Source organism: Galleria mellonella, unplaced genomic scaffold (assembly GCF_026898425.1).
Source record: "Galleria mellonella isolate WM207_F2 unplaced genomic scaffold, CSIRO_AGI_GalMel_v1 utg113, whole genome shotgun sequence".
NCBI lineage: Eukaryota > Metazoa > Arthropoda > Insecta > Lepidoptera > Pyralidae > Galleria > Galleria mellonella.
In genome coordinates, this window is record NW_026441975.1 from 456,929 (window position 1) to 471,785 (window position 14,857).

Genomic DNA, 14,857 nt, shown 5'->3' on the forward strand with positions numbered 1-14,857 from the left:
AAAAAATAAGATACCGAAAGTAACCGTTTTGTTCTAACTCATGTGTAGTAGCATAAACGTATCTACAGGTAACATTTTTACTCATTTAGAAAAATATTCGTTCGTTAGTACAAGGATTTTGTTTTGAAAAAGCATACCTAAAAACCTTTTAAATTTTTAATTAATGATATTGTATTTACAATATTCTTATTATCTGAAGACTGTTTCCCATTCATTTAGTTTTACTAAAATATATAAAATTGATGTTCCAAAAATAATTCTTATTAATAAAAGAGAATAAAATCCATTAATAAATAAGATGAAATTTTTAAATAATCATGTTATATAAAAAAAAATGTTGATCATTTACATTTAGATTTTACTCAACCAACAATAATTAAAAGGAATTTATAGTTTGCAATATAAAATAGATAGTGAATAAATAAATACGATGCATAAACAATAAAATACCTATTTCTCTATTGCCAAATTTATACAGTAGATAATAATACTAGGGTTTTTGAGAAATTTCTCCAGTAGTATTCTTGTGGGTTCTCTTATGGAATGACTTGATGGTAGGATTTTAATAGTTACAATAAACCAACTAAGTTGAACACTGCTATGATAGTGAGTAGAAAAGCAATATTTTATATCCATATAATCAAACTTTACCTACTGTACAACGACATATCTGTTTTTTATAGTATACCTATTTCAATTTTTGCCCAATTGAATATGTACCTATGTGTCCTTTTGGTAAATTTACCGTTATTAAATATAACTATAGATACAATAATAATATAAAGAATAGTCACGAGTTTGGTGTGTTTGCTTTTTATTATGATTGTTCCGGATTTCGTACAGTTTATGTGTTATTCTAACGATAAAACTCGACGACCCTAGTCAGCGACCATTGTTGGCATGAAAGTACAGACACCGGTGTCGCAGTGGTACGCAGTATCTAGATTAGGTTCCCAGAGATTATTATTAGATTGAGGTTAGTAGATAATCGCAATATTATTATATGAACACAATATTCTAAATGTCCAGAAATTAAGTACTCAAAATTAGTTTGATTACATTATTTGTATATCTACGTAGATAGATTGTGCATTCCAAATAATTTAGTGCCAAATACATAAGGCCACGATACATAGTGGGGTCAATATTCTTTTATAATAATCACAATTTTTAAATAATAATGTTGTTTTATATGTATGTTGTAGAAACGTTATACCATTACCATTTCGTGTTATGTGTACTGATTTTGAGATATGGTGTTATAATGTTTTTGAATTGATCGAGAAATATTCATTAGTTGCGTAAGTCGGAATATGTATTTGAGCATACATCAATGGTAACCTGCGAGGTGCTAAAATTTGTAAACAAAATATTGTTTTATTATAATCTGTGTGTTTTTAAGTTATTGTACAATCGACATGTGCATGATTAATGTTTGAATGGAATGTTATTATGTACTTAACTATATATTACTATAATTTTAAAAGTAACGAACAATAATCTAAATGTTTTTCATGCACATAATCGATTATACCTAATGTGGATTTGCGAGACTTCACAGTATTGATATTATCTAATTTATAAATAGTCCTGTATATAATTTATTAACAACTGAATAAATAATAAAATATAAATAACATGTTAATAGTGAACAATTTAATGTACATAATAGAGTACCTATTAAATTTAATATCAGATAATGTTTGTTTTATTTTTTTTCTTTTTTAATTTTATCTACTACTGCAATCTATATTTATCTCTTGGACGATTGTTCAATCTTTTGATTTTTACAAGGACACAAAATAATCTCGTGTTTTCATTTATTTTTGTATATACAACAATTTGCAGTTAATTTGCTGGGTACAGAGGAATAAAACCTGAGGCCTCAAGCATGGCAACGTATGGGGGTATCATGGACGAAACAGAATATATTATGTTATGTCCATGGTACTGCTCATATCTATAGGCGACGATTATTACTTTCCATCAGGTGAACCGTCAGCTTGTTTGCCATTCTAAGTCGCATAAAAAAATAAAATTGTTAATTATAATTTAAGCTAATATATTGATTCTTGTTACTGATATAGCACTTACTACTGGTATTACATCCGTAATAAGTGAAGATGAAACTGGTCAGTTGGCCCATCATAGCTAATAATGCAAATACTGGCAAATAATTTTAGGGGGAACCGCGTGGATGTCGATCTAATAGAATATATTGCTTACTATGACCCTGTTAAACCCCATTACTGACAATTCCTTTTCCATCTTGCATAGACATGTCTGCGAGTATTTACATATGAGCCTTTTTTAAACGATCGATCTCCACTGGAAAATAATCTTAAATAATGGGCCCAGGTTTAGGCTTAAAAAAGGTCATTTGTCTTTAAGATTGACCTGTAAATAATGCCTATAGCATTATGTCCGCCTTTTGTATCATATTTCATTCATATCATTAATTTTATTGGTAAATAAATTTATCTGTGCCAAATCGACCCTAACAATCATCATTTTGTTATTATTTATTTATTAGAATGTGTGTAGGTCCTTAATTTATAGAACACACGGCATACATTTTCTTTTTAAAGATACCTACATTGTTTTGACAAATTTCTGAAAACTAGGCTTTATGACTTAGTTCCTTTGCCTTTGTAATTGTAGATAAATTAATACTAGTACTTACTTGACATAAATTTGTGGTCAGCATTGGATTTTTTTTGGAGATTTTAGGTATTAACTTTTATATATGCAAAATTTTGGAGAAAAAATTAGACATATTTGGATAGTTTTTTGGTCAGTTTTTATATTCGTATATACATATTCTACTATTTCTATATAAATTAGTATATAGATAGATAGATAGATCGTTTATTTGTTTGTTACTAATCACACACAACATGTACATAAGAATAGATAATACATAAAACAACATAAGATTTATAATTGTGTTATTATGTGTGATCTGCAGCAATACAAAAAGGTCGAAGCTCAGCGTGTAACATTGTTCAAGGAACGAAACACTGATTTTCAGCTTTAACCCATTTGAGGGTACGTGAAAATAATAAATAAAAGAAATATAAAATAAAAAGAGTAATATTTTTGGTGATTGTCTGTGCAGTGTGTGTATAATAAAAATAATGTAAATAGTTCAGAGTATAATTTGATATAATTTTAACTGAGTGGTAAGGATAAAGCGGAAAAAAAAGAAAATATTAATAAGAGAAACATGGAAAAAAAAAAAATATTAAAAATCATTACATGAGTTTGCAACCGCTAGCCAAGAAATTTCTGTGGAATGCCTAAAATTTGTTTTTTTAATAAGTATTCTTTGTGATGTTTTTTAAAACTTTGTACATAATATATATAAATAGCAAAATAGAGCATGAAATTAAAGACGAGGATAAAATAAACTAAATGTAAGATGAAAGGTACAGATTGCATTTTTCGTCGTGCACTTAGTGTTACACAACAAAACGTTGTGAAAAACGATACAATTTTGTCATCGGGTAAAAATTTTGTAAATCATATAAATTTGGAGAAAAATAATTATGTTTGGGTGTAAATCAAAATCTACATCTGGCAACCCTGTCTGTATCTGACGTTTGATTGACATTTAAATGACGTATAGTAGATAACTGACATCTTTTAATTTGATTTTGTTGACGTTTTTATCTGTACAAAAAGTTGTGGTGGAGCCTACTTATCTTCCCGCAAAAATTTATTTCATTTTAATATTCACTTAATTTCAAAAACAAGGATGCCGTCAATGAAAGTCGAAGGTGATAGTGATGGAGATGGTGATATGTCTGGTGGTGATACTGAGAGGTCTGGAGGCTCATCTAGGGGTCCAGACCGGGATTCCAGCGCCGAGGAAGCTGATGAGCCTGACTCCGACGATTCTTCGGAAATGGACGAGAGCGAATGTGAGAGACGTAGAAACGAATGCCTTGACAATTTATGTAAGTAACAATACTCAAAAGTAAGGTTATGTTTACAAACAAATAGGTTTGTAGGACGATAATATTATTGTTTATTATTTATTATAAAGCGCACGATTAATTTATTTTTACGCGTTAAATAAAAAACCTGGATCTGATAATGAAGGTATAGTTAAATTTTCGAATATCTTGTGGGGTGGTTATATATAGTCTTTGCTAATTTTGCTTATAAACTTATAGTAATGTCAACATTTTAATAAAATAACTAAATAAAAATAACAGTGTAATGTTTTTTTATTTAATTTATTTTCAACCAATTTATATGTAAGTTTAACTAGTAGTTATTAAATATAAATTTATTAAGTCTATTATCATGTAATAACTAGCTATAATTAGTGGATTTGTCTCCCCTAAATTGTTTATAGATCGAAATTATTCTATATGTCAATGTAGGGTATAATATTACCTTGATTTTAAACCTTTATTATGAAAGTAAAAGTTTGTAAGAATGAAGAGATGTATGTTTGTTACTCTTTTACACAAAAACTACTAAACTGATTTAAATAAAATTTGCAAATTAGGTAGTTTGTATCCTAATTTAGCATATATGATACTTTAAATACTGATTCACATAAGTAAGGCTGTAGGATACAACTAATACCAAATATTCTTCAAAACTATTTAACAGTATGCTTTATTATTTACTTATTTTTTATTTATATTTTCATTACCTCAGTAGCAAAGGAAAGCATATTGTGCCAACAACAAATAACATAATTATCTGTTTTCTCCCATTTCTATGAATATTTAAAGCCTTAATAAACACATTTATGTAATATATAAACTTCCACTTGGACTTTAAAATATCAAAGCCTTTTTGTAAAACATCACTGGTTTTATATTTAATAATTTTAATTTAAGAGACATTTAGTTAGTGGTATAGTCTTGAATTAGCCCTGTGGTCCTAGCATAAAGTGGGCCACCCTTTCCCATGGGTGTTGTAAGACTAAGAAAACTTATTGGTTGAGGTATTATCTCCTTTACCTCACTAAACCCTATGGTTGCTAATCTGCTTGCCAAGTATGGCAATTACTGGAAAAATTCATGAATAGGAGGAAGCTTGTATTCTGCAGTGAACAGTTAACAGCTGATTCGATGATGATGATAATAGTCTTGAACTGAAAAGCCTCTATGAAAAATGCTAGTGTGGTTTCAGGAACACTTGTTGCAACTCGCCTTCCCCCCACACTGTAGGTTCTGTGAACCATAAACTACATAGTTTATGATATATAAATGTAGTGAATTACTACATTTATATTAGAGAAAAAAAGAAGATTTTTTTTTTTATCAAACTATGTTACTGCTATTGAAATAGTATTATATAAATAAATTAAATAAGTAAAATAAATATTTATATTCATAATCTATTTTATTTATTATGTTATATTTAATTATTTAAAATATGACAAAATAAATTAAATTTTAAGATTGGAATTTAGAACTTGATTAATGTTAATAAAAATTCTTGTGTATAATATATATATATATTTTTATTACATATATCTATTTTACGTACAAACTACATTTTATTATACCGAAAAACTGATATATGTTTCCAGCCAACTTGGAGCGCCAGTTCTCAGTTCTTCGGGAACAACTGTTCTGTGAAAGGATGAAACATGTAGAGTACCAGCTGGCAGAAGTGCGTGGGGGCCGATCACAGGAGTATCAGGTGCCGTTGCGGAGACTGCAGGAGAATATGAGAATTAGGTATATAAACATGTATTTAAAAATATAACTTAAGAATGATATCATTTGCCACTTAATACATTAGTATGTATTAGACTAATGTTATTTTAGAATTAATTTTATGGTTGATTGAAAATGGTAGAGTAATAGTAGAAAGGTTTTTCTTTTTTTCCTTTCCACTCAGGGTTTGCTGGAAGAGAACTCTTACAGAGTTAAGCTCGCCTGTTGTACATCTTTATTTTATATATATTATATATATTATTATATGTTGTAATTTTTTTTTTGTGTACAATAAAGAATAAATAAATAAAGGTATTATCATTAGTTTGGGGAGGTCCTTGTAAAAATGCATTTCAACTGACTTTGTCAGGGCAGTGTAACTAGTATATTTTAAATCAAGTGTAATAATTGTTTGTATAAATTAAGTGTGTTAAATGGATGTCTTATTTTTTCGAGAAGTTAAGACTTCAAATATAAACTAATTCTTGTGATGCAAAAGAATTACTGTGTATATATTGACAACTTGTGGTGATGCCATTTAACACTATCTTAACTGCTGATGATTGTGGGATTAAAACCTGCACAATACAAAATAAGTGTTCATCTATGTAGTATGTTTTTTAGTGTCCATAATACAAACTTAGTTTTGTTTGGCACTAGATGGCGCTGTGTGATATGCTATTTATTTTATTCAAGTGGACCTTCAACTGACTTCAAAAAAGGAACAGTTTCTATGTTCAACTATATTTTCTTTTTATGTATGTCCATCGATTCTTAATTACTACAAGTTCAGTTAACATTTGTTCCATAAAGAAGTGACTTGGATTGTAAACACTCACAGATGGATATGGGCATATTTCTTATTTATATTACATTGAAAGCATTTGAATTAAGAATGTGTAATCGCATGTTTACACGTAGATATTGCTTCGCAAGTATTTTACTTCGTAAAGAATAACAGCAGATTTAGTCATCACAATATAAAGATGGGACCTATACAAGAATAAATCTTATCGATTATGAATATCTGCACAGAATTGGCGACATATCCACAAAATATTCAGACGAATGAATAATCCACTCAGTAAGCACCATCTTTGATGAAGATTAAGTTGCTTATAAATGTATGTTTTACGTAAAATAATAGTTGCTTTAACAGTAACTGTGTGATATGTACAATTAATATTTTTATATAATTCATAATTTTGTAATATTTTTGTTATAGAATTGAAGTGGCCGGTGTATTGAAACAGTTGAGAATAGAGAACATAAAACACAAGTATGAAGCTGAAGAGCAAGCAGCCCATCAGCATTTTAAGGTAGGTCATAGTTCTAAGTTACAATTAGGAAAGATAATGTTGACATTATGCAGTATATCGAGTTTGAGCTTTTAAATTATATATATAAAAAATTATATAGAATAGCAGCAAGTATTGTATATTTTATAATAAAATGCTGTATATGCATTTACGTGTCAGGTAACATACTTTCAGTATGCATTGCAAATAGAGCCGCGTTATTTTTTTTTTTTTAATATTATACAACTAAGTGACCCGACAAACGTTATTATCCTACTTTCTGCCTTCACCTTACGGGGCCAATTTTTCTTATCGGGATATATCCCGATATTTTATAAACTATCATAAATATCAAGTTAGAGTAAAAGATGTATAATACGATAAGATATATAAGATTACCATAGGGAGACTTCGTACAAAAGTCGTTTGCTTTGGTACCTCTGTCCCATTCGTGTTTCTACCGTGAAGCAGTTGTGTTTACATGCCTGTGTTTTGGTTTGAAGGATGGAATATGGCAGTGAATTTACAGGGTGCAGAAGAATAACACCTGAGTCATCAGGAACGGCAACACATGGGGAATGTCGTGAGCAAAACAGTATATTCTGTTATGTCCATGGTACTGCTCATGTTTATAGGCAACGGTTACCACTTTCCATCAGGTGGGCCGTCAGCTTGTTTGCCATTCTAAGTTGCATAAAAAAAAGATACACATTTACAAAATTCCGTTAAAATCGATAAGCGGTTTTAACGATTAGTGTGAATGAACATTGTAATAGGAAATTTTTGTTTATTAAGACTATACTTAGGACGATTCGAAACCCCCCTTAAGAGGAAGGTGGTGGCTTATTCTGTACCGGGACCACATGACAAGGTGATTTTTTTATAGCCAACGTAATATTTTTACATTAAATTAGAATAGTAAACTCTCGTAAGCTATTAGTATACACTAAGGTAAGTAACCGATGATAGTGATAGATGAGGATGGAATCAGGTTAATCATATAGTGACAAGTTTAGTAGATAATTCCCAGTGAACTTGTCACGATTATTTCCAAAGGAGACCATACACAGGTCAACCTTATACTGTATATTGGAGGGAAAGGGATTGTAAGTAATGAGAAGTATACTATATCCATCACTAGCAATATACGTGTTACGCGGTTCCGACCGTGGTTAATTTTGATGGATTCATCACGATAGGCCAACTGACCTGCTTCGTCCTCACCTATCGTCCCTCACTAGTACCCCGCCATCATATGCCGATAGTGCAGGCAGGGTTATTCTTCTATTTTCATACATTAAATAAGACACCGTATATTGCTGGCCGCAAGGCTGGTAGTCCCCTCTACTAACAATCCCAATTCTCTCCTAATTTTTATATTACATGTATATACTGTACACATCTCTAAAGAATTTAATTCCTCATAACACAGATTGGTTTTATTTTTTATATTGTACACGTTTGTTAACATATTTATTCTTATACTAACACACTGGTTTTTCTTGGGATACCAAAATGGTTTCATATATAAATATGTAGTAGGTTGATGTTTTTTGTTTGTTTATTAAGGAATAATTTAGTAATTATAATGAATTATTTAGTTACATTAACTAACTTTAATATCGATTTGATAATAAAATATTGTATAAATAATTTTAATGCAATACTTTCGTAAAGAGGTGTATATGTATATTTGTATGGGGTGAAAATGGAATGGTAATCCTGCCTCTGTTCTAAGTATTAGCTGGCGAGGTACGAAGATGAAGTCAGGTTTGTTTGCTAATTGTGACAAATTAATCAAGAATTATCCACGATTGTTTTCACAGAGAATCTCGTGGATGGAGATATAATACGTAGGTACATATTAATATGGAACAAACACTTCATTTAATGTACGCAATATTAACAATGAAAAACTGTAATTTCTAACATAAAAAATAAATAAAGGTAGCTTTATAATATTAGTTCTGATTTATAATATTTGTATTATATTGCTTTCAGAGATAGTAAGTAACTGCAGTCAATGTTAAATAAAAGAATTAATATAGCGTAGTAAATGAATATATATTAGTTAAGTGTCAATAAAGTACTTTACGTATAAGAATGTCGTAATCTAGCTAAATAAGCTGTTACAAACATATATTTATGAAATTAATTCTCGTTTTCCCGCGCCGCGTAGCACCGCTGTAGTACGGCTTACTTTCTTGTAGCAAGCATTGTAGAGCAGCACAAGGACATTGAATAGTTCTCCGTTTCACCGCTAGATGGCGCTACTTGTCGATTATGCGATCACGTATAAATTTTTCATATTCTCCGATTTAACCTAATAAATTTTTTATGTAAATCTATTTTATATGATGGAGCATACCTAATCAGTTTTAAACATGAATTTTATTGCTATATATTATGCCAATTAAATGTTTTCAATAGGTTTTACGTGGTCGATATAAAGACTTGACAATATTACGATCTTTTCATCATTTTATTCTAGTGTCGTTCTCTGTATTAGATTGGCAATCATTATAGCAAGGGTCCTTATTTCGTGTTTCATATTTTATTGCCAATAGAGTCAGTGTTATCTTCTTCAATAAACATATACAATTTGATTTTGTATTAATTTATTTAGAGCGTGTTGCCTTCAAAATTACTTATATTACGACTGATTTTTCTCAATATTAAAAAAGAATAATAACTGTTGCGCGTATTAAAATCCTCTTAATACAATTGAATTATATTTTGCTTTTTTATTTGTATCTGTTGAATAAAATCGTACCCTAAAAACATTTTTCAAGAAAATTAAAATTGCTTGTTAAGCATGTTTGATTTGATGCAATCGTTATGTCATCTACATTCATTTGGATTCTAATCTCCCACGTAGTTTACATTGGAGCACATTTTCATTTCTCAAACCCACTTATTATATTTCTAGATAATAAACTTGATCGTTTATGAAATCTATAGATATACTGAAAAGTGACAGGAATAAGGGGCGTGTTGCAAAATCCTTCTTATTTTTATGGTTTAATTTTTTCTATTACAATATGGGTTGCACTTGCCTCACTCGATCGCCACTGATAACATCTGGAATGGAGCGCATTTGAATATTTGTATTACTTGTCTGCGTGAACTAGTATATAATATATTCTATATGGGGGGAAAGGGATTTTTATCAATGGAGTTTGACAATCTCATTGCTAGCAATATGTCCTATTAGGTCGACCTCCACGTGGTTCCTCCTGGAAATCATCGTGAACAATTCTTTTTTGAAATCGTCACGATGGCCTAACTGACCTGCTTTATCCTCACCTATCATCCTTCACTGCTGCCCCGCCGGTGTATAACGATAACGCGGGCGGGGTTACCATTCCATTATCACCCATTAAAAATATTCTATATATTATATACTGATTCACGCGTCCATATATCAAGTTAACCTATATAGATACAATCTATCTGTGTACCAAATTGATACAAATCTGTTCATTAGTTTTTTGCATGAAACTATAACAAATATCATCCATATATCGTCATAAACTTTCGCGTTTATAATAGCAATAGTATTATTACAGAAAATAATAATTGAAAACAATTAAAGAAATAATAAACATTTATTGAGCGTTAGGTATTTTTTATTATTCCTCTTGTTACATGTCGACAAGGCATTCGTTTATTTGTTTGGAAGATACTATCTACTATTTGGCTGTATCACCAATTGTTACCTTTTTACTAAAAAATAAGCAGAAAAGAATTCTTTAATGGATTTTTTTATATATATTTCATGTAACTGTATTTTTCGAGGAAACAATTGACAATCTCATTCATTATTTTGGTGACAAGATGTTCAAATATATTATTTCAATTTAGTTGAATAATTTTAAATAGCATCTTAGAAATATTAATAGAACAATATGTGCTTTAAACAAAAGATATGTACACCAATATGATTGGAAAAAATTTGTCTGAAATTCAAATAATTTCAATGACCTTCAAAAGTTCTAGGATTCCCTTAAAAGATTTCAACGGGACCTGTTCTCTGTGCGTTATAGCATGGTGCGTGTGACAAATGATTGAAACGTCACTTGTGGAGTTTTACTATATTTGATAAAAAAATTGTGAGAAAATATCGGTTATGTTGACTTTTGATTAAAAAATCATGACCAATACAAATAAAAAGAAATATATAACTCTAGTTATACGCTCAAAAACAACTGAAAAGAGTCTGTCTATTTTAGCACTATATATAGTTATTTTAGCACACTGTCACATAATTTAATGGGTATGGAATGACTAAATAAAAATAAATAAGGCGTCTAGTACTGGATATTTGCGCGGAAGCGTTTGCAAACATTATATTGGCCTCGATTAGTGTCATCTCCATGTATTATTTCAATACGCTTGTAACGTGTTTAACATTTTTTGTTTATTATAATCATTATTGATACACTACGGTTCTCGTAGTAAAAGTATTAAAAAATCAACTGTCATCCCCACCATGCTACAACCCACAGAGTATGTTGGGTGAAATTGAAATTGATAATAGTGGGGGCTAGAGGCCCTATTGCTATACTCTTGTAGATCACTGCTGGAAAAGAATGTAGTTAATTTCTATTGAATTCACCACTATAAATCAACTGTTCTAACTTCATCTTAATTGTTTCATTCTCCACCAGGGTATCCCATTCTATCTTCACCCATTAAAAAATCGAAATAGTTGACAAATGCCAAAAAAAAAAATTAAATTTTCCTATACTAACACGGTGGGTGTAGTAGGAGCCGACCAAGGGAACTTAATGGTCGAGGGATGAGCAGCAGCGTCTCTCTTATAACATCGCCTAAAGCCTAACTGCGCTTGTCAACCCGCTTGCCAGGCGTGGCAACTACTGGCAAAACCCTCTTTATGGAGGATGTATATGTTCAGCAGTAGACAGTTGATAACATGATGATGATGATGATGTTACTAACACGGTGCATTTAGCTGTTAATTTAGTTTTTTTTATACCACTGAGGTGGAAAACAAGCATACGGCCCACCTGATGGTAAGCAGTTTACCATAGCCTATGAACGCCTGCAATATCAATGTAATACTCACGCGTTGCCGACTCTAAAAAAACATCTTTACCCTTTTGTAGAAGCCCATGCTGTAGTCTCTTGGGAAAACCTCGGCAGGAAGTTCATTCCGTAACTGTAAAATGTACCGTTCAACTAGTAGAACATTACCTTAACAAGTGGATATTGTTTCGCACACAAAAAACATCGATTCCTATCGTGGCGAAACCAGTTATTTTGATATAAAAACTACAGTTTAATTTAGTTGCTAAACTATTGAACCGATTTTAGTGAAGTTTATCCTTTCAGGTAAAAAAATACAAAATCGGTTTATAATTGAATGAGTTACGAGGTAACAAATATAAAACAGACTCAATTACTTTCCCGTGTGTGTCGTAACAGGCGACTAAGAGAACTTAATGGTCGAGAAATCGACAGCAGCGTCCCTTTTAAAACATCACCAAAAGGCAAACTGTGGTTGCCAACCCACTCGCCAAGCATGACTACTGGCAAAATCCCCCTAATGGTAAACTGCTAAAAGGAACGGTCACGTTTCTTATGACAGTCTATAGAGGATATCTATGTTCAGCAATGGAAATATAACGGCTGATATATTGATGATGTATATAAAAAAAATACAATCGAATAGGACATCCCCTCCTATTTTTTTTAATCTGTTAAAAAGAAGCTACTGTTTTGGTTTTCCCAAATAGGTAATTATAATATTTTTTTATTATTATTATTAAAAGAGGGGTTTTTTTTCAAGCAGAAAAGCCAATGATACTACAACCTTTCCATGATCTTTTGTGCTTGTCCGTTTTTTTTTTTAAGTTCCCTGAATATCTATCAGTGATAGGAATTTTAAGATATTTTCGTAGGTAGAGTAACGGCATTCACAAGTTTATGAAAGGGTGTTATTAACATCGTAGTCATTATATTATCTAAGTTTGGTTTTCTATAGGCATTAATAAAATGTTAGATCGTTATTCGTTATGATAATTTAGCTAGACAATCATATCAATCAAATGATATGGCGTATTCCATATTTAGTGGCAATGAGATTGAAGATTATTTTTGTAACGTTCGAAGCGGGCGTTTTTATTTATGGTGTAAAGAACTGCTTATTGGAAAGTATAATCTGCTTATAGTATCACGTAATAATTTCAGCTGACTGATTAGAAAATAAACTGAATTTTTAATCATATAAATATGTAATAAAGTAACAAAAAAAATTTTGAAATTTCATTATTATTTGTTATAAACTGTTATAATTGCACGAAGTACTTAACATATTTATAAAAAAATTATCTGTCTGTGGATGAGAGGAGGGAATAGATTGACTATATATATATATATATATATATATATATATATATATATATATATATCGACTATAGTCAATCTGTTAGTAAAAAGAAAAGAATGTGTGATTAGATTTTGTTATTGTGAAGATTAGATAGTACTTGAGACCCCGTTGTTTTTAGTATTTGTAATATAAACTGTTCAGGTAATAAATATAAGAAGGTTGTATATTATATATAGAAATGTTACAGAATAAAGAGTGAGAAAATTAACAAATGACCATAGAATGTAGCTATCTTAAATGTTAGTGTTATGTTTTATCAGAATCAGTCAAGCGAAACATGAGATACGACATGACCTCTTCATTTATGAATTCACGTATTTTTTTTTATTTAAATGAGATAATGTAAGACGACGTTTATATAAAAGTTCTCTAGATGGTGCTACTGTTATATCAATATGATGATGAAACGAATGAACGAATTTCAACTACCACACTGAAGAGGTCATGGACACATCTATTACTATACCATAAAATTATAGTATAGTAATATATATATATATATATATAATGAATTAAATAATTAAATAGAATTTTTACATATTTGAATCGAAGCGATCGATTAAAAGTTCGTAATCTAGCAATAGTCTACAGTCGAAAGTGTCGCACATATCAAACGATACTGTTGACTAATCGATAGTACTTAGATAATTAATGTAATAACGTATTAAAATTTTGTAAAGTATTCTCGATTATATCGTACTATATAATAATACATACTATGTATATGTTGTTGTACGGTATAAAGTATATATCAGCCAATTATAATACAATAGATTAATTGTTATATCGATTTTAAAACGTATGGTCGTTTTAAACTTAAGTTTTATATATATGCGTATGTGGGGGTTTGTGTAACGAGAATTTTATGAATTCTATTAATTAACTTCCAGATGATGTCCAAACAATTTTCGGAAACGATAAACATAGTCAGTTCATAAAATTCTCTTATAATTCATTATATGATTGTATCATACATATTATGAATTAAATACACATTTTAATAAACCTATACTATTTTAGGCAACGTAACATACCATAACATAACCTTAGTGTAGTATTGATTTTATATACTTTTCCTACTACAGTTGTCAGGCTTCCTACTACGTTTCAGGGCCTTCTTTTTAAAGAAAACCTTGTATAATGCTCAACCGACTGAACATGTGCGTCATGGGCGTTTACGTGGAACGAAAAAACTTTACTATTTCTAGTGGTACGTTTGTTAATATTAATTATAGTTTGGCCTCTGTTTCGACATAAAATTACACGTTTATATATTTAATACATAGGTATCTTTAATATATATACAGAAAATTTAGAGTCCAATACAGGAGTCTCAACATTTTTTTATCGTTTTTCGATCAATGATTCTTTGGGAAAGATATTCAGTTTCACTGATAAAAGACTATAATATAATATTATACTGAATCGCGGGAAAATGAAGGTAATAGAGAATTCCCACA

At 30.2% G+C, this 14,857-nt stretch overlaps 1 protein-coding gene across 1 annotated transcript in view; it reads left to right on the forward strand.

The window, feature by feature from the left end:
• The first annotated feature begins 3,640 nt into the window (after positions 1–3,640).
• The window catches only part of LOC113513025 (breast cancer metastasis-suppressor 1-like protein), a 126,327-nt gene continuing 115,110 nt past the window's right edge, over positions 3,641–14,857 (forward strand). The window contains exons 1-3 of the mRNA XM_031910952.2: positions 3,641–3,959; positions 5,558–5,708; positions 6,913–7,006. Of these exons, the coding sequence (XP_031766812.1) occupies positions 3,758–3,959; positions 5,558–5,708; positions 6,913–7,006 (447 nt within the window). The 5' untranslated portion in view covers positions 3,641–3,757. The remainder of the gene's footprint in view (positions 3,960–5,557; positions 5,709–6,912; positions 7,007–14,857) is intronic.